The 19868-nt window shown below is 41.1% G+C and overlaps 1 protein-coding gene across 1 annotated transcript in view; it reads left to right on the top strand.

Moving 5' to 3' along the window:
- cfap58 (cilia and flagella associated protein 58) overlaps positions 1-19868 on the top strand; it is a 200965-nt gene that overhangs the window by 30170 nt on the left and 150927 nt on the right. The window contains exons 4-7 of the mRNA XM_087999253.1: positions 6291-6447; positions 11355-11549; positions 12381-12518; positions 17505-17664. Of these exons, the coding sequence (XP_087855379.1) occupies positions 6291-6447; positions 11355-11549; positions 12381-12518; positions 17505-17664 (650 nt within the window). The remainder of the gene's footprint in view (positions 1-6290; positions 6448-11354; positions 11550-12380; positions 12519-17504; positions 17665-19868) is intronic.

Here is a 19868-nt window from a genome sequence, read left to right as displayed (position 1 = left end):
GATTGGAATTTTGGCTTTGGGTGATAGTGAAAACTGGGAGATATTGAACCATATCCATCCTCCTACCTTTCACTTCCATTGAAATTGATAAAAGGAAAGTCAGGAGAGATTTTACTTGTTTTTCTCTATCAGCCAAAATCAGAATTAGTCTTTCTTGCTTGGGACCAGCTAACCATGTGACCATTCTAGGTTGCATTTCCAAAGATTAATAATAGGTGGCATCTTGTACGCAGTGAGTAACTTACCTGGAAAATTGCTGACATGGTAGCTTCAATTATGCAGTGTTATGGTGGGTTATCTCAGAAATGCCTATCCTGATTGTTGGCTGATAAATTGACCACAAAGAACAAGCAAAAACTGATTATACCAGGCAACCAGAAAACTAACGTAATTAAAATTACATTTTTCAGGTGATACTTTGCACTTTATGTTGACCAGGTAGGGGATCTCTGGCTAGTTTCTTTTAATCTTTTCTAGCTAAGGGTGTTAAAGTGAGATTTAACATTTCCATTGCCTCCTCTAGTTACACCTATTGAAGGAATGTTGTTACTGTCATGGAGCAGTATTTCATTGAAGGTTGAAGTGAAGTGAAAACAGGCTGATAGGCACGGCATGCTTTAGATTGGAGCTTTTAAACGGCATACCTCTATGCAAATAAATGATGATTTTTAAACTTTGAAAGCATGTTTCATCACAATTCAGTACCTTTTCGTCGGAAATTATTATTTTTTTGCAAGCAGTGTTCCTCCTTATTCCAAAACCAGTGCAACAGAAAGCCACTGTTTTAGAAGCAGATCCTAACTGTTGTTGAGTAAGTAGCAGGCATCTGCCTTCCTGAACTGCTGCAGTCCATCTGCTCCAGGTACACCACAATGCTGTTAGGAAAAATCTTGCAGCATTTTGATCCCATGACAATGAAGGAATAGGGATATGGTTCCAAGTCAGGATGGTGTGTGCTTTGGAGGTGATCTTGTAGGTAATACTGTCCCCATGTATCTGATACTCTAGTCCTTTTAGATAGTATTGATTGTGGGTTAGGACGGTGTTATCAAATGCAAAGCAGCAACTGGAATCCCTTTGCTTCCGCTTTCTGGAACTGAGTGCATCAGGATAAAGATTGTGTGAGATCTGGTTGATATTAATTGACTTTACCACCTGAAGTTGGGAAATAATTCAATTTACAATAGTTTCTAATAACTGTAAGGCTTGTGTGCCAAAGTGCAGAAACGCTGTTCAAGTCTTAAACTTCTTTAAACTGAGTTCATAACGACAAACTTTGAGGTGCAGCAGAAAGGGAGTGAGAACAGCCTCTGTCATAGTCAAGCAATGAAAGTAAATGGCTTAATCTTAACAAGTAAGAACTAACGAGGATTGAGACAAATCTTGAAATCAGGAGAAAATACAAATACTTGTAACTGGAATGCCAAGGAAAAATGGAGAGCTAAATGCACAGGTCAAAGTTTGGTTTTCAGAGAATACTGACTTATTTGCTAACTGTTTTAATCTCCCACCGGTCAGGAAATGTATTAATATTGAATGAGCTTGGATAGTTGTCACAAGCTTTTATTTGTTGTTTCTATATTGTTACTGTTGGAGATAGACATTTAAGTTAGATGTATCCTGATTAAATTATTTGATGAAACACCCTTATAAAACACTGGTTAGACCTCAGCTGCAATATGGTGCACATTTCTGGAGTGGACAGGGAGTAATTGGGACAAACACAAAGATGGCTGCCTGAGCATGTGCAAATGGGTCTGGTGTCATCAGTTACCAGCACCTGATGCCGCTAAGCCAGAATGGAGCTGCGTAAACACAATCGCTATTACTACATTCCATGAATAATAATGTCCCTGGCTCTTCATGCCTGCTGAATCAAATTTGCACATGTGTTGGGGGACCTTCGACTGAGAATCTGGGTGCTTGGAACAGGGTAAAAGGCTGTAAATATGGTGCTGGCCATTGAGCAGAGCAGCCAGTTAGCACCCTATGGTGGGCAAGAAAGATAGCAGCTCTGAGATGAACTTGGACTGGGAGGAGCACAATGGTCTATCCCTCAGGTTGGAAGCTGCATTTCACTACTTGTGCATTCCTTGTGCTACCTTCTGGTGGCATTCCTATCACATGGCCTTCTTGGAATCACCATTTAAAAATGATGGAAAGCCCTTAGCGCGGAAACTGAAGAGATTGGTGAGAAGGGTGATAGGGTTAAGGAGCTTCAGTTACTTTGAAATATTTGGGCTTTCCCCTTGGAGGGCTCTGATGGGATTTGCTAGAGAGGGCAGTGAATGCAATGACTGCTTTGATGGAGTAAATAAGGAGAAATGATTCCCGCAGGTTGAATGGCCAAGAGCCAGAGGGCACGGATTAAAAGTTGAGAACCAGAGGTGAAGTGGTAGGGTGAATAAAGCGCATAGCACATTGTTTTGCTTTGGAATATACCATTGGGTAGGTGCTAGCTAATGGAAACTTTTAATGGGAGTGGATAAGGGAAAGGAAGACATTTATTGTGATAAAGGGAAATTGAAGGGAAGTGCAATTATTTGGTTGGCTCCTTCATATTACCAGTATAGGCTTGATGAACAGAATGGTCATGTTCTGTACTATATCATTATGTGGTTCTATTGAAAGCTGTTTTTGGCTTTCAACCATTCTGTGATGCTTTCAATAAGTGGCTTAAAGTTATCACTGTGCATGAGCTTACGTTATTTAGAGGCACAACTCAAGTGAGTCCCACACAGGAGGTTAGTGAGCAAAGTTAGGGCGCATGGTATTGGGGGAAAAGTACTAACTTGGATTGAAAGTTGGTTGGCTGACAGGAAACAAAGAGTAGTGATAAACGGCTCCATTTCGGAATGGCAGGCAGTGACCAGTGGGGTATCGCAGGGATTAGTGCTGGGACCGCAACTTTTTACAATATATATTAATGATATAGAAGATGGTATTAGTAATAACATTAGCAAATTTGCTGATGATACTAAGCTGGGTGGCAGGGTGAAATGTGAGGAGGATGTTAGGAGATTACAGGGTGACCTGGACAGGTTAGGTGAGTGGTCAGGTGCATGGCAGATGCAGTTTAATGTGGATAAATGTATGGTTATCCACTTTGGTGGCAAGAACAGGAAGGCAGATTACTACCTAAATGGAATAAATTTAGGTAAAGGGGCAGTACAAAGAGATCTGGGTGTTCTTAAACACCAGTCAATGAAGGTAAGCATGCAGGTACAGCAGGTAGTGAAGAAGGCTAATAGCATGCTGGTCTTCATAACAAGAGGGATTGCATATAGAAGCAAAGAGGTTCTTCTGCAGCTGTACAGGGCCCTGGTGAGACCACACCTGGAGTATTGTGTGCAGTTCTGGTCTCCAAATTTGAGGAAAGACATTCTGGCTATTGAGGGAGTGCAGCGTAGGTTCACGAGGTCAATTCCTGGAATGGCGGGACTATCTTACGCTGAAAGACTGGAGTGACTGGGCTTGTATACTCTTGAGTTTAGAAGATTGAGAGGGGATCTGATTGAGACATATAAGATTATTAAAGGATTGGACACTCTGGAGGCAGGAAACATGTTTCCGCTGATGGGTGAGTGCCGAACCTGAGGACACAGCTTAAAAATACGGGGTAGACCATTTAGGACAGAGTTGAGGAGAAACTTCTTCACCCAGAGAGTGGTGGCTGTGTGGAATGCTCTGCCCCAGAGGGCAGTGGAGGCCCAGTCTCTGGATTCATTTAAGAAAGAGTTGGATAGAGCTCTCAAGGATAGTGGAATCAAGGGTTATGGAGATAAGGCAGGAACAGGATACTGATTAAGGATGATCAGCCATGATCATATTGAATGGTGGTGCAGGCTCGAAGGGCAGAATGGCCTACTCCTCCACCAATTGTCTATTGAGAACTCAATTTAACATGATTATAGGAAACTTGCTTATATGCTGAGAACATTAAGCTGTTCCTACCTTGAACTGTGTTGGAGGAATGTGTCAGCTAAATCACTTCTACTATCTTGTGATGGTTGCTGCACATTAATTTAACACTACATTTTAGAGATCACAAAAGGATAGTGGTGCATTAAGACTGCAAGAACATGAGAAAATACAGACAATACTCAATACATCTTGACAACAAATTTCGATAGATTAGTATGGAAGGAAGAATGGGATAATGGCCAGTGTATCTAATCTCTGTATTAATAATACTGTTAGGCAATGAGTATTGTTAGTCATCCCCAAGAGCTATTATATAACTTTAATTGAGCATAGAATAAGGTCTTGAGTTCGATTTTGTTGTTTGTCACAGTAGCAATTTTTGGGTAAGATGACACTAAATATACTTTATTTGTCTTTTCAATGGCAGCTATTTAACATTCTGCCATTTACCCCTCTTCCACATCCATCTTTGTTTCTTTACCTTTCCCATTAGTGCTAGCACAGCATTTCAACTCCCCCTCCCACTCCACCGAGGATATGCAGGTCATTGGACTCATCCACCGACAAACCACAACAACCCGACGGTCGGAGGAGGAGCGTCTTATCTTCCGACTGGGAACCCTCCAACCGCAGGGGATGAACTTGGACTTCACCAGTTTCTTCATCCCCCCTCCCCCCACCTTGTCTCAGCCGGATCCCTCCAGCCCGGCACCGCCTTCCTGACCTGCAGTCTTCTTCTTGACCTCTCCGCCTCCATCCTACTCCGACCTATCACCCTCACCTTGACCTCTTTCCACCTATCACATTTCCAACGCCCCTCCTCCAAGTCCCTCCTCCCTACCTTTTATCTTCTCCTGCTGAACACTCTCTGCTCATTCCTGAAGAAGGGCCTGTGCCCGAAACGTCGAATCTCCTGTTCCCTGGATGCTGCCTGACCTGCTGTGCTGTTCCAGCAATAAAGTTTCAACATTAGTGCTCCCTGCCTCACCAATCCCTTTGTTACTTAATCTCTCCTGTCTACTGCCCTATCATAGACATGGCCTTTTGCTCCTTCTACATTCTTCCCCTCTGAGTTGTTTGAACCAATACTTTTCTACATTATTCCAATTCTGCGGAAAGTTTGATGTCCTTGAGCATTAACTATGTTTCTTGCCTGATGAATGTTAAGTATTTCCAGTATTTTCTGTTTATCCTCCTGCAGTATATAGTTTTGGTTTTAACTTTATGTATGCTGTTCTCCAACATTTAATCATGCCCTATAGCCGAAGCCAGCTACCAAGCTCCTGTCAATATAGCTTCCAAACTGATGACTTGGAATTAAATTTGGCTGCAGCTTCTTTCCAAGTTTTAACTAGCTTCAAGGTTCAGCACAGTGTGGGAAACTCCATGGTTTTATTAGCGCAACTTTTTCACAGCTGAGACAACTGTCCTTTGGACTGCAGGCATCTGTCCAGTGACCCATGAGGGTTTGCGGGGAGGGAATGGGGGGGTTGGGGTTGTGGTGGGAGTGTGTTGAGACAGGAGGAAGTCCATCACCAAAATGTTCAGATCATTTCTGATTAATGATGTCAAGAACATAGTGAAGTCAGGAGTTTAAGTCTGAATTTTATCTCTTCAAGGTGCTTTGGTCCATGATCCGATATGTCATCAGACCATGAATCATTATTTTACCCAGTTCCATACAATTGCCTGAACAGGAGCGGCTGGTTTAATGAGCATGCCAAAGGTGGTTGTCTTCTTCTGAGCTGTACTACCTCGGAACTAGTGGGCGGCACGGTGGCACAGTGGTTAGCACTGCTGCCTCACAGCACCAGAGACCCGGGTTCAATTCCCGCCTCAGGCGACTGACTGTGTGGAGTTTGCACGTTCTCCCCGTGTCTGCGTGGGTTTCCTCCGGGTGCTCCGGTTTCCTCCCACCTTCCAAAGATGTGCAGGGTCAGGTTAATTGGCCATACTAAATTGCCTGTAGTGTTAGGTAAGGGGTAAATGTAGGGGTATGGGTGGGTTTCGCTTCGGCGGGTCGGTGTGGACTTGTTGGGCCGAAGGGCCTGTTTCCACACTGTAATCTAATCTAAATCTAAATTTCCAAAATCATGCCCCTAGCAGAAAATTGTTGACTGGTTCCTCCCCATTTTCTGATCAAGAGGCAGTGCCAATGTATTCTTGAGTGGAAGTCTTAGGGTCTCTGCTGGGAGTTCATGCTTGTTCAAATGTTTCTTTAGCATTTCCTCTGTTTATTAATTGGGATTGAATAAAGTCAGCCATTCTATTCTAGTCTTTCAGAAAATATTTAAGTTCAAAACTTTGATAAGTCTGAAATATGTACTTCTCCCCAAACCAAAGTAATTCCTTTGTGAATTGTACAGTGTTAATGACATGCTAAAAATCCAAGAACAGCTGACCAAAGACAGAGATGACCTACTCAAAGAGGTTGTCACCTTACGTGAGAAAGTCACAGAGATGACTGCCAAAGAGGAAGAGTACGCTCGCCTTAAAGATGAGGCTGATCAGAACACGGCCCAGGTGGGTAATCTCTGTTCCCAATCCTTTTCGTTTTGCAGGAAGACTTCTTCATATGTGAGCCCCATTTGTGTGTGAATGGCAGAAGCTATTCAACAATTAAGATCTACTTGGAAGTCTTGATCATCCAATTTTTTAAAATAAAGGACACCTATCAAGAAGGGGGTAGGTTACACATCTCAGTTAAACCTATCCAAGCAGACACTCCCAAAAATGGGCATTTACTGACAGTCCCAAATAGTTAACATTGTAGTAGATACAAGCTGCACCTTAAATCCATGGACACTTAGAAATTATGAAATGCTGATATCCTTTAATGCACCATGTTCAATTACAAACTGATAAAGCAGGTGGGTAAGTGCATTGTGGCACTGGGTGAACAGAAAGGTCTTTTGTGTCTTTTTGAAAATGAGTACATTTAAGGGGCTTGCATAAAGTGTCGTAAGGTGTCCTAATCTGTAGGTTTCACTGTTGTCCAGAATGGGGAGTGTGAAAAAGCTTGCAGGAAGAAACAGATTGCCATCTGGATGGTCTGAGACACCGAGGCGCAGGCTGGAAATTCAGAAAAGCACAGAGTTGGCAATGGCAGAACAAAACAAGTGAACTGGAGAGAAATAAAAGGGGGCACACAATAAAGGAATGAGAATAAAAGAAATGGGGGTGGGAGATGAGAAGGAGCAATTTCCACAGAGCCTTTTAAAACAAAAACAAAATCTAGCTAATGATTGGAACAAGGTCAGCTGGGTGAACCTCTTAGAATATGAGTTCCCTGACTGGGGCTGGTAACCTTGTCCAATAAGTGAATCTTGGCTGACAGATATAAACAAGAGTATCAGGGTTTCTGTTCACTCTAGGATCAGGCACTGAGCTAACTGGATCTGTGTCATGTACCAAACATAAGGTCATCGAGGTGTACAGCATGGAAACAGACACTTTGGTCCAACACTTCCATGTTGACCAGATATCTCAAATTAATCTAGTCCTATTTGCCAGCATTTAGCCCATATTCCTGTAAACTCTTCCTGTCCTATACTCTTCCAGATGCCTTTTAAATGTTGTAAATGTACCAGCCTCCATCACTTCCTCTGGCACCACCCTCTGTATGAAAACGTTGCCCCTTCTGTTCCTTTGAAATCTTTCCTCTCTCACCTTAAACCTATGCTGTCCTGAACTCTGGGGAAAAGACCTTGACTATTTACTCTATCCATGCCATTCACTATTTTATAAATCTCCATAAGGTCTCCCTTGGTCTCTGACGCTCCAGGGAAAATAGCCCTAGCCTATTCAGCCTCTCCCTACAGCTCAAACCCTCCAAACCTGGCAACTCTTTCAAGTTTCACAACATCCTTCCGATTGGAGGGAGACCAGAATTGCATATAATACTCCAAAAGTTGCCAAACCACTGTCCTGTACAGCTGCAACATGACCTCCCAACTCCAATAGTCAATGCATTGACCAATGAAGGCATGCATACCAAACACCATCTTCACTATCCTATCTATCTGTGACTCCACTTTCAAGAAACTATGAACCTGTATTCCAAGTTCTGTTTGTTCAGCAACACTCCCCAGGACCTTATCATTACGTGTTTGCATCTTGCCCTGATTTGCCTTTCCAAAATGCAGCATCTCACATTTATCTATATTAAACTCCATCTGCCACTCCTCAGCCCACTGGCCCATCTAATCAAGATCCCGCTGTACTCTGAGGTAATTTTCTTCGCTGTCCACTACACCTCCAATTTTAGTGTAATCTGCAGACTTATTAACCATACCTCTATGTTCACATCCAAATGATTTATAGAAATGAGAAAAATCAGTGGATTCTGCCCTGATCCGTTTGGCACACCACTGGTCACAGGCCTTCAGTTTGAAAGGCAACCGTCCACACCACCCTCTGTCTTTGACCAGTTCTGTATCCAAATGGCGAGTTCTCCCTATATTCCATGTGATCAAACCTTGCTAACCAGTCTACCATGAAGAACCTTGTCAAATACCTTACTAATGTCCATATCGATCATGAGTCAATAAAGGTGACAGGATATGGGCCTTTGTTATTTCAACCAATATCACCGAGGGTTAATCGAACCTCTAACAAAGTTCAATTAGTAGCCTAAAACAGTCATTATCAATGATCCTGTTTTAAATCAACCATTGATAGAGACTATTTTCTCTTCTGTAATTGTTTCTAAAGTGTTTTCATTTTCAATAGCAAGTGAGGATGATGTGATCACAAGAATTGGCTGAGCAGGATAACTGTCTAATCCTGTAAGTTGGCACAATTAAGTTCAACAGGTCAAATCAGCTTTGGGCTTATATCTACATGGTATAGTAGAGTCAAAAAAATCAATGTAGTTACAATTTTGAACTGCTTTAACTCAAAATGGATGGTAGGCCTGCTCTGATGTAACATACCTTTCTTCCAATGTTCCAGTCAATAATATAAGTAGTGTCACAGATAATATGACATTTAATGTTAAAAATCACACAACACCAGGTTATAGTCCAACAGGTGTATCTGGAAGCACTAGCTTTTGAAGCACTGCCCCTTCATCAGGTAGCAACAAGAAAGTTGAGCAGAAATTATTTCTTTGTATGGGTTATGAATCCAGAATTCACCACTTGAGTGTACAATGGATGTACTGAGTAAATTTGAGGAGAAGATAGATAGGCTTTTAATTAGTAATGGGTTGAAGGGTAATGGAGAGCGGGCAGTAAAGTGGGTTGAGATCAGTCATGATTGTATCAAATGATGGAGCAGGTTTGAGGGGCTGAATTGCCTCCTACTGCTCCTAGTTCTTATGTTCTTATATTCTAATGATGAAGAGGGCAAACAGCCATTAGCTATGACCCCATAATTTTCAATCAATAGCATTAAAACTATGAATTGCATTCTCCACCAGCTCTGGCCTTTGGCAAATTTGATATCGATGTGCCTGTGGTTCTCTTATTTCAGCTTTCCAGCCTTGATATTTTTCCAATTGAAGTTTAGTTCTGTCTTTTTTTTTAGCTTGTATTGAGAAAACAATAACCAAAATTGCCAGAGAAACTCAGCAGCTCTGGCAGTGTCTGTGGAAAGAAGACAGAGTTAACATTTAGAGTCCAGTGATCCTTCTTCAGAACTTGAAAGCCTGAACCATCCCCATTCGTCACCACTCTCCTCCACCTGGCCAAGCTCATTCTCAATTTGAACAGCGTCTTCTTTAACTTCTCTTACTTTCTTCAGATCAAAGATGTGGCCATGAGTACACACATGGCCACCAGTTATGTCCGCCTCTTTGTGACGTTTGTGGAACATTCCTCGTTTCAACCCTACCCAGGATCCCACTTACAACTCTTTCTCCAGTACATCCATGACATAATAATTTCTGCTTCTGTCCCTTGTTTGGAATTAGAAACATTTATCAATTTTGATTCCAATTTCCACTCTGCTCTCATTTTCACCTGGCCCATCTCCATCTCGCGCTTCCCTTCCTTGACATCTCTATCTCCCTTTTTGCGGATAGGCTGGCCATCAAAATTCAGTTAAGATGGAGGGTGACTGGAGTCAAAACATTATCTCTACTTTCTCTCCACAGAAGCTGCCAGATCTGTTGAGTTTCTCCAGTGATTTCTGTTTGCGTTTCAGATTTACAGCTTGCAGAGTTCTTTGTTTTGGGTTTGAGAGAAGTCACGGGTCTGATATTAAATGGTAGTGACTCATCTATTGCCAGAGAAACAACTTAATCCTTTGATTTTCTGTGCAATAGAACTGACTTCTGCTAGTGTCTAATCAATCTACTCGTGAGTTCCTCCATTTGCAGGAACACTCAATTGTTCCTCTGGATATGTTTCTATCCTGAGAGTTCGGCGCCGATTCTGTGGCTGGTTGGCTGAAAGCTCCTTGTGAGTAGGATTTTCATTATTTGGGGATCCGAATCCCATTTGACAGTCCGCAGGTGAATAATTAGCTGCCTAAATATTGGAAGCTCCAGTGAGATTTCTGAGCAGAATGGCCCACAGGTTGTTTCTGCTGATCTCTCACTCTGTTGGACATTGTCTGGAAAAGAGAAGATTTTGTTCTAAAATATTACAATGCACCATTTAAGTTGGAGCTGCACTATCAGATTTCAGCTTGATCTGGACCTGAAGTCAATTTGTACTTTAATAACCATGGAGGTTTCCAATGAAGATTATTCCATTTTCTGACACTACCCTAGAGGGAAAATCTAGTAAACAGCAATCGTTGAAAATGAACGGATTGGTCACACTGGACCTCCAGTTTAAAGCATTAAAGATGAGTTAGAGCTGTATGCGTCATTTGCTGGTTTTACTGGTTTTTTTTCTCTTCTGGGACAGATCAGTATTGGATAGAAATAATGTACAAGGGTGTGGGGAGAAAGCAGGAGATTGCCACTAAGTAATGATGCTCGTATCAACAGTCGGTATAGACATGTTGGGCTGAATGGCTTCCTTTTGCTCTATAAAAATTCTGTGATTTTATTAGTCATGTTAGTTATTGTGTAAAATTGAAATTGAAAGATTTTTAGAGCACGTTGGCTACAATTGTAAAGTAAGATGTTCTTAAGTTTCAAAACACTAAGTCACTTGCAATTTGCTTACTAGCCAGTTAAATTGCTAGTGTTGAATGATTTCATAAAACATAAATAATTGCGATTTCTGAAGTCTTCCATTATTAGAAAAGTAATGAAAATCTACAACTTTGAAAAGGAGACAATAATATTGTGTACTAGATTGTCTATGATTCTTGTGGTACTAATAATTATCAGTATAAAATGAAATACTGCGTGAGTTTTAAAGACAATTCTTTAGCTTCAGTTGAAGAAGTGAATAAAAAGAATTGTTTTCCACAGAGTTCTAACACATGTTTCTTTTGATTTCCATTATCCTACATCAATTTTTTGACTCCAGCTTGAGCATGACATACAGATGCGAGAGAATGAAATTGCCCGTGAGATGCGGCGGAAAGAGAAGCTGCAGAAGGAACTTACCCGCTTGAAGGGAGAGCTGGAAGATAGTCAAACAGAGATCAAATCACTGGTGTCTCAACAACAGAAGATCAAAGATGACTATCAGAAATTAGATCTGCAGCTCAAGGAACAAAAGGTAATCAGAACACAATGTCCCAGCAGTAGCTTCAAATTAACTAATTAGAAATACAGAGGATATGAATTGAGGATATTCATTTAGCGTATGCTTTTGACACAGATGGAGGGTCTTCATGGACAGAGATCCAACACAGCAATGCAGTACAATAGGAAAATGCTCTGTTAATAAGACTGTCTGTAAAAGATTGTCTCACATCAGTACTTCTGGACATTAGATTACTCTAAACACACCTGGTGCAAACAAACTTCTAAATAGATAAGCTTTTGAAATTTAAAATGTAATCCATCTGGCCTGTTTACAAAACAGTGACTGAGAAGAGCTGCATTTTCAGTGATTAAAATCTGCACTGGCAAGGGGCCCCAATAATTGATTTTAACAAAATATTAACAAAAGAAAGACTTGCATTTACAGCAAGCTTTTTTAGAACCCCAGATGTTCCAAAGGACATGACATGGAGAAAGTGAGGACTGAAGTTGGTGGAGATCAGTCAAAAGGTGTGGTGCTGGGAAAGCATAGCAGGTCAAGCAGCATCCGAGGAACAGGAGAGTCATTGTTTCGGGCATAAGCCTTTCATCAGGAATAAAGAAGGACATTGTTGATGAAGGGCTTAAGCCCGAAATGTTGATTCTCCAGTTCCTTGGATGCTGCCTAACCTGCTGTGCTTTTGCAGCACCACACTTTTCGACAAAGGACATTACAACCAATGAAGAAATGTTGTCACTTTTCTTAGAATACAGCAAACTTGAGTTAAAATGTATTGTATTCAGAATGACCAAAAATGATTTATTTTTCATTTTAATTGTTTGGTAATTCTTTTTCAATTAATAGATTTTGAATGAAAGGGCTTCAAAGGATTTGGAACTACTTCACCACAAGGTCATCAAACTTCAGCAGGAGAATGAGCAACAAGTTATAATCACTGACCAACTGACCCATGAAAACCAACAGAAAATGATAGATCTTAAAGTATGTATGATTTACTACCTTTTTCTTAATTAGAATCATACAGCACATATTGTTTTATCATGTCTGTATTGGAGTTTGAAAGACACACACTGTATTTCTGAAGTTAGAAATACGAATCTGTAATATTATGGTCTGGCATATACCTTGACCTACCATCACCATTGAGCAAAGTGACAAACCTTGGTTCAATAAGGATTATAACAGAGTATAGGACAAAGTGAGGACTACAGATGCAGGAGATCAGAGTCAAAATATGCGGTGCTGGAAAAACACAACCAGTCAGGCAGCATCCGAGGAGCAGGAGAGTTGATGTTTCGAGCATAAGCTCTTCATCAGGAATGTGAAGGGGGATTTATTCCTGATGAAGAGCTTATGCTCGAAACATCAACTCTCCTGCTCCTCAGATGCTGCCTGACTGGTTGTGCTTTTCCAATGCCCACTTTTTGACACTGATTATAAAAGAGTGTATTGGGATTGCACTATAGGTAAGTGAAAATGAGGAGTGAATTAATAATAATGACCTATATGAATGTTAAAGAGGATGGAACATGCTTGAGACTGACTGAAATAATCTGGCAACCAATGGTTCAAAGCTCTGGTAGTCTTGTGATTTTTTTTTCTCTTATTAACTCATGGAATGTGGATATTGTGGGGGCTAGCATTTATTGCCCATCCTTAATTGCTCATGAGAAGGTGGTGGTGAGCTGCCTTTTTGAACTGCTGCAGTCCATATTTTGTTAGTAGATCCATAATGCCATTAGGAAAGAAATTTACAACATTTTGACTCAGTGACACTGAAGGGATAGTGATATATTTCAAAGTAGGATTGTGAGTTTGCTTGGAAGGGAATCTGCAGATGGTTTTGATCCCACGTATCTGCTGCTCTTGAGCTTGTAGATGGTAGTGGTCATGGGTTTAAAAGGTGCTGTCTATGGAGCTTGGTGAATTTGTGCAGTGCACTTTGTAGATGGTACACACTGCTGCTACTAGTCAGTTGGGTAGTAGTAAATGTTTGTGGATGTGGTGCCAATTAAGTGAGCCACTTTGACCTGAATGATATTAAGCTTCTTGAATGTTGTTGGAGCTGCCCTCATCCAGGCAAGTGTGGAGTATTACATCACACTCCTGACTTGTGCCTTGTAGGTAATAGACAGGTTGTGGGGAGTTAGGAGGCGATTTACTCATTGCAGGATTCCGAGCTCTTGACTTGCTCTTGTAGCCATTGTATTTAAATGGTAATCCAGTTCAGATTCTGGTCAATGGTTTTGATAGTGGGAGATTCATTGATGGTAAGGGAATGTCAAGTGATGATGTTAGATTGGAGATGATCATTTCTTGGGATAAACATTACTTGCTACCTTTCATCTCAAGCTTGGGTATTGATATTACTGCATATGGACACGGACTGTTTCAGTATCTGAGGAGTTGATGACAGTGGATATAAACAATAACAGGACGAGAGGTCCCATGTGCATTCTTATCCTCAATGATATGTGTAAAAGTGTTAATAACACCTTCAGCCAGTAGTGCTGAATGGGTAACTCCTCCTGAAGCCCCTACTTTCACAGATGTCAGCTTTCAACCAATTTGGTTTGCTCTACATAGCATCAAGAAATGAATGACTGTATGGATGCTGTTAAGACAACAACTTAGCTGTAGTGCTACAGACCTGCACTCCAGAAGTAGCCACACATTGAATCAAGTTGTCCCAGTACAGCTACAATACTGACATCTCTCCTGTAATGTGGAAAATTCCCCAGGTACCTCTATTCTCACCATGGAATTTAATTCTATAAATGTGAGTTATTACCTGATGGAAATGACCATGAAAGCTATTGACCTCTTGTAAAATCTCAGCAGGGCCCCCAGTGCCCTTCAGGGAAGGAATACAGTATCTATAAATATGAATTACGTCCATTCTTTAATGCTTTTGAGATAGATATTTATGGCTGACCGGCCAGTACTACCCTGTTCCAAGAATTAATTCACAAGAAAAAGAAACATATGAACGATGGCTATGGTTAAATGCCAGATTTTTCAATTTAAATCTTGGAAAAATGTAGCCATTATCTTTGACGGTTGTCACTCATTCAATGGCCTTGTCATCAATTCTATCCCTATCCCTGACCATTGTAGCCACCTGTCTCCTGCTCTGGCTCAGTAGTTAACCTGTCTTGCCTCTAAGGTAGTAGTTTGTGGACACACTATCCATTTCAGGGATGTGAGCACATAGTGATTGCTAGTGTTCCAGTGTCTTTTTGAGGGAGTGCTCTCTCTGTGTAATTGAGTCTTTGTAAAAGATTTCACTGAATTATTTTGTAAAAGTTCAAAAAAGAGTTCTTCCAGCAGATTCTTGGTAAATGCTTATATCATTAAGGCAACATCAGTAAAACAAATTATCTGGTCATTTTCACACTGCTGTGAGCAATTAGTTGTTATGTTTCCTATATTTCACCAATAACTATACTTCAAAAACTCTTAATTGGCTGCAAAGTGCTTTGGGATCTGAAGTTGTGAAAATGCTGAAAAGTGAACTCTTTCCTTATCTGAGAAAAGGTTAGATTTTTCATAATTTCGGCATCGATAAGACCATGAGACCCATAAGACATAGGAGTGGAAGTAAGGCCATTCAGCCCATCGAGTCCACTCCGCTATTTAATCATGGCTGATGGGCATTTCAACTCCACTTACCAGCATTCTCCCCGTAGCCCTTAATTCCTTGTGACATCAAGAAATAATCAATCTCTGCCTTGAAGCCATTTAGCGTCCCGGCCTCCACTGCACTCTGCGGCAATGAATTCCACAGGCCCACCACTCTCTGGCTAAAGAAATGTCTCCATATTTCTGTTCTAAATTTACCCCCTCTAATTCTGAGGCTGTGCCCACGGGTCCTAGTCTCCTCGCCTAACGGAAACAATTTCTTAGCATCCGCCCTTTCCAAGCCATGTATTATCTTGTAAGTTTCTATTAGATCTCCCCTTAATCTTCTAAACTCCAATGAATACAATCCCAGGATCCTCAGCCGTTCCTCGTATGTTAGACTTGCCATTCCAGGGATCATCCGTGTGAATCTCCGCTGGACACGCTCCAGTGCCAGTATGTCCCTCCTGAGGTGTGGGCCCCAAAACTGGACACAGTACTCCAAATGGGGCCTAACCAGAGCTTTATAAAGTCTCAGTAGCACATCACTGCTTTTATATTCCAACCCTCTTGAGATAAATAACAACATTGCATTTGCTTTCTTAATCACGGATTCAACCTGCATGTTTACCTTTAGAGAATCCTCGACTAGCACTCCCAGATCCCTTTGTACTTTGGCTTTATGAATTTTCTCACCATTTAGAAAGTAGTCCATGCTTGTATTCTTTTTTCCAAAGTGCAAGACCTCACATTTGCTCACGTTGAATTTCATCAGCCATTTCCTGGACCACCCTCCCAAACTGTCTAGATCCTTCTGCAGCCTCCCTACTTCCTCAGTACTACCTGCCTGTCCACCTAACTTCATATCATTGGCAAACTTCGCTAGAATGTCCCCAGTCCCTTCATCCAGATCATTAATATATAACGTGAACAGCTGCGGCCCCAACACTGAACTCTGTGGGACACTGCTTGTCACCGCCTGCCATTCCGAAAAAGAACCTTTTATCCCAACTCTCTGCCTTCTGACAGACAGCCAATCCTCAATCCATGCCAGTAGCTCACCTCGAACACCATGAGCCCTCACCTTACTCAGCAGCCTCCCATATGGCACCTTATCAAAGGCCTTTTGGAAGTCTAGATAGACCACATACACTGGGTTTCCCTGGTCTAACCTACTTGTCACCTCTTCAAAGAATTCTAACAGGTCTGTCAGGCATGACCTCCCCTTACTAAATCTATGTTGACTTGTTCTAATCCGACCCTGCTCTTCCAAGAATTTAGAAACCTCATCCTTACCGATGGATTCTAGAATTTTACCAACAACTGAGGTTAGGCTAATTGGCCTATAATTTTCCATCTTTTGTCTTGATCCTTCCTTGAACAAGGGGGTTACAACAGCGATCTTCCAATCATCTGGGACTTTCCCTGACTCCAGTGACTTTTGAAAGATCTCAACCAATGCCTCCGCTATTTCCTCAGCCACTTCCCTCAGAACTCTAGTATGTAGCCCATTGGGGCCAGGAGATTTGTCAATTTTAAGACATTTTAGCTTTTCTAGCACTATCTCTTTTGTAATGACAACCATACTCAACTCAGCCCCCTGACTCCCTTTAATTGTTGGGATATTACTCATGTCTTCCACTGTGAAGACTGACGCAAAGTACTTATTAAATTCTCCAGCTATTTCCTTATCTCCCATCACTAGCCTTCTAGCATCAGTTTGAAGTGGCCCAATGTCTACTTTTGCCTGTCGTTTGTTTCTTATGTATTGAAAGAAACTTTTGCTATCATTTCTAATATTACTGGCTAGCCTACCTTCATATTTGATCCTCTCCTTCCTTATTTCTCTCTTTGCTATCCTCTATTTGTTTTTGTAGCCTTCCCAATCTTCTGATTTCCCAGTGCTCTTGGCTACTTTCTCTTGGCTACTTTATAGGATCTCTCTTTTTCTTTGATACATTTCCTGACTTCCTTTGTCAGCCATGGCTGTCTAATCCCTCCCTGGATAATCTTTCTTTTCTTGGGGATGAACCTCTATATAGTGTCCTCAATTATACCTACAATTGCAATGCTGAGCTGTGCTTCCAATCCCCAAATATACTCCAATGATTTCCTACTGTCACTACCATAACCTCACCTGCTTCAGCCTTATCACAGCCCATCTGCTATTGTAACCCTCATCCATGCCTTTGTTGTCTCAATGTTTGACTGAATTACCTCCCGTCACCATGTTCTGGTCATTGGGAAGAATGAATTATTCAAACTGAGCGGGATAGAGTATAACTTTAACATTGCCTCTTTGCAAGTTGCCTGTTCAAATTATTGTGCTGCTGTTTTTTGATCTAGTCCAAAGAGGAAGATGTGAATCAGTTGCGTCATGATGTTGTGAAGTTGACGAAGGTGAGAGAGGTCTTGCAGCGGAGATTACATCAAACTGAGGATCAGAAACTGGAGCTTGACCACCAGCGGGAAACTTTGAAGAACCTCACTGTTTCCATGGAGAAAGGTAGGGACTCTGGTTGCTTATCTCATTGTGTGAAGCAAATTATGTATTAGAAACCTTCTTGGCCTTTACAATAACATTTACTCTCTATGACTCTAAATTAATTGTTCATAATGTGGACTGCACGGTGGCTCAGTGGTAAGCACTGCTGTCTCATAGCACCAGGGACCCAGGTTTGTTTCCAGCCTCGGGCAACTGTCTGTGTGGAGTTTGCACATTCTCCCCTTCTCTGCGTGGGTTTCCTCCCACAGTCCAAAGATATGCTGCTTTGGTGAAGTGACCATGCTAAATTGCCCAGAGTGTTCAGGGATGTGTAGGTTAGCTGCATTAGTCAGGAGAAATGTAAAGTAATAGGGTCAGAGAATGGGTGTGCATGGGATACTCTTTGAAGGGTCAGTGTGGACTTGTTGTGCCAAATGGCCTGTTTCCACACTGTAGGGATTCTATGATTTATGTTGCAAGACCAAACACAGCTTAGGTGGTTGTTTTGCAGCACACCTCCATTCATTCTTCAAGCAATGCCATGGCCTTCCAGTAACCTGCTGTTTAATTCTCCACCTTGGTCTCACACTGACCTCTCTGTTCTCAGTTTCTGCGGAACAGCAGCTCATGTTTTGAATCAGCATCGTTCAACCTTTTAACTGTAAACTCAGCCCCCATTTGGTTCTATTTCTTTGCACATTTCAGTCTCGGTCTCCTGTTTCTCATACTATGGTTTTGGACAGCAGCTGTTTCTTATTCAATCATTCACACCTCCTCTGGTCACTTTTTTATTCTTGTTCCATCACCACCACTTTGGCACAATGTTATCATTTAATTTCTCCAAGTTTCTGTTCTCTCAATGTCCTCCTCATTTGTTCGTTTCTACCTTCTCCAATTTCACCTATTTAAACATTTCCAAATTTTCCCAGTCCCAATGGAAAAAAAACATCAAGCAGCAAACATTAACTCTGTTTCTCTCTGCACAGATGCTGCCTGACTTGCTGAACATTTTCTGTTTCCGTTTCAGGTTTTTGTGTTGCGCATGTGTCTCATTGGATCTTACTAACTTAAATCATCTCACCCATAACAATACATGTAATACTCATGTAATGTCTAACTAATAAGCTAACTAAACCATCAGTCCACGTGATAGAAGGTTCTGCATTCTTATCGTTCTCTCAATACAAAGGTGCTAAATTCCTTAATCAAGTTAGGAATAAAAAGTTGTGGTCAGGATTCTTGAGCTTTACTAAAATATTCAAGACCTCTGTTGATGGAGCAACAATAAAATAATTATTGCATCCAAATGAGAGACTTTGAAATTAACTATTTCAAATGCAACTCTGGCAGCTGATTTAAAAAGTAACTACTGATGTTTCTTGTTACTGATCAATATTTCAAATATCGGTAATTGAAACAAGCCAAACACTATTCTGAGCTCTCAGAAATGCAAGTCATTCATCCACAATCTAATGTGCCAAGCCATCAAAAAATTATTGTTTACTTGTTTGAATATATTGATATAGCTCAGCAGCAAGATATGCTGAGAGGTGCATCTCTTAAATAAAATTCACTTTTTCCTACATTCTGAGATAAATGATTCAGAATTATACTTCTTCAAATCCAATTAGAAAGTTTGCCCAGCTGATTAGATGTTATCTGTTTCTTATTAGTCAGGATGCAGTATCAATAAGTCATTATGCTTCCATAATCCCAGATAAAAAACATGCATGAGACCTCAATACTTCTATTTATAACCTCTTTGCATCTTAACATCCCTGGCATATCTTCAAATGTCTATTTTTAATAATGGTGCTATGAGGCAGACAGTTAACGAAGAACACAAACTCAAAAGTGACATTTATGAAACTGGATGTGACTTTTTACACTGAGTCTACACCTTTGGGATTTATCGTCTTATCCCAGCTTGGCTACTGAAATGAAAGGTTGTTTTGTTCGGTGACCATTGCTAGTCCTAAATCTAGTTTATGGTGGATACATTGTACAGAATTGTCTCTAATTTGGCACTTAATTGGCAGTCATTCGGAAAATGGATGATGCTGAGCAGTGGAACAGAAATGCCACACTTTTCTTACATTCCACTTGACATACTTTGATGGGACAGATTGGGATGAGCTTTTTGCAGCATCTAACAGTGCTTCTCCTGACCTTTAGCTTCCCTGATGCTGACAGAGGATACCTGAAATGCTAAGTGTTCCATTTCT

This window comes from Chiloscyllium plagiosum, unplaced genomic scaffold (assembly GCF_037043375.1).
Source record: "Chiloscyllium plagiosum isolate Xiang-an unplaced genomic scaffold, Cpla_swu_hap1 HiC_scaffold_22, whole genome shotgun sequence".
In the NCBI taxonomy this organism is placed as follows: Eukaryota; Metazoa; Chordata; class Chondrichthyes; order Orectolobiformes; family Hemiscylliidae; genus Chiloscyllium; species Chiloscyllium plagiosum.
This window is presented reverse-complemented; position numbering and strand designations above follow the sequence as displayed.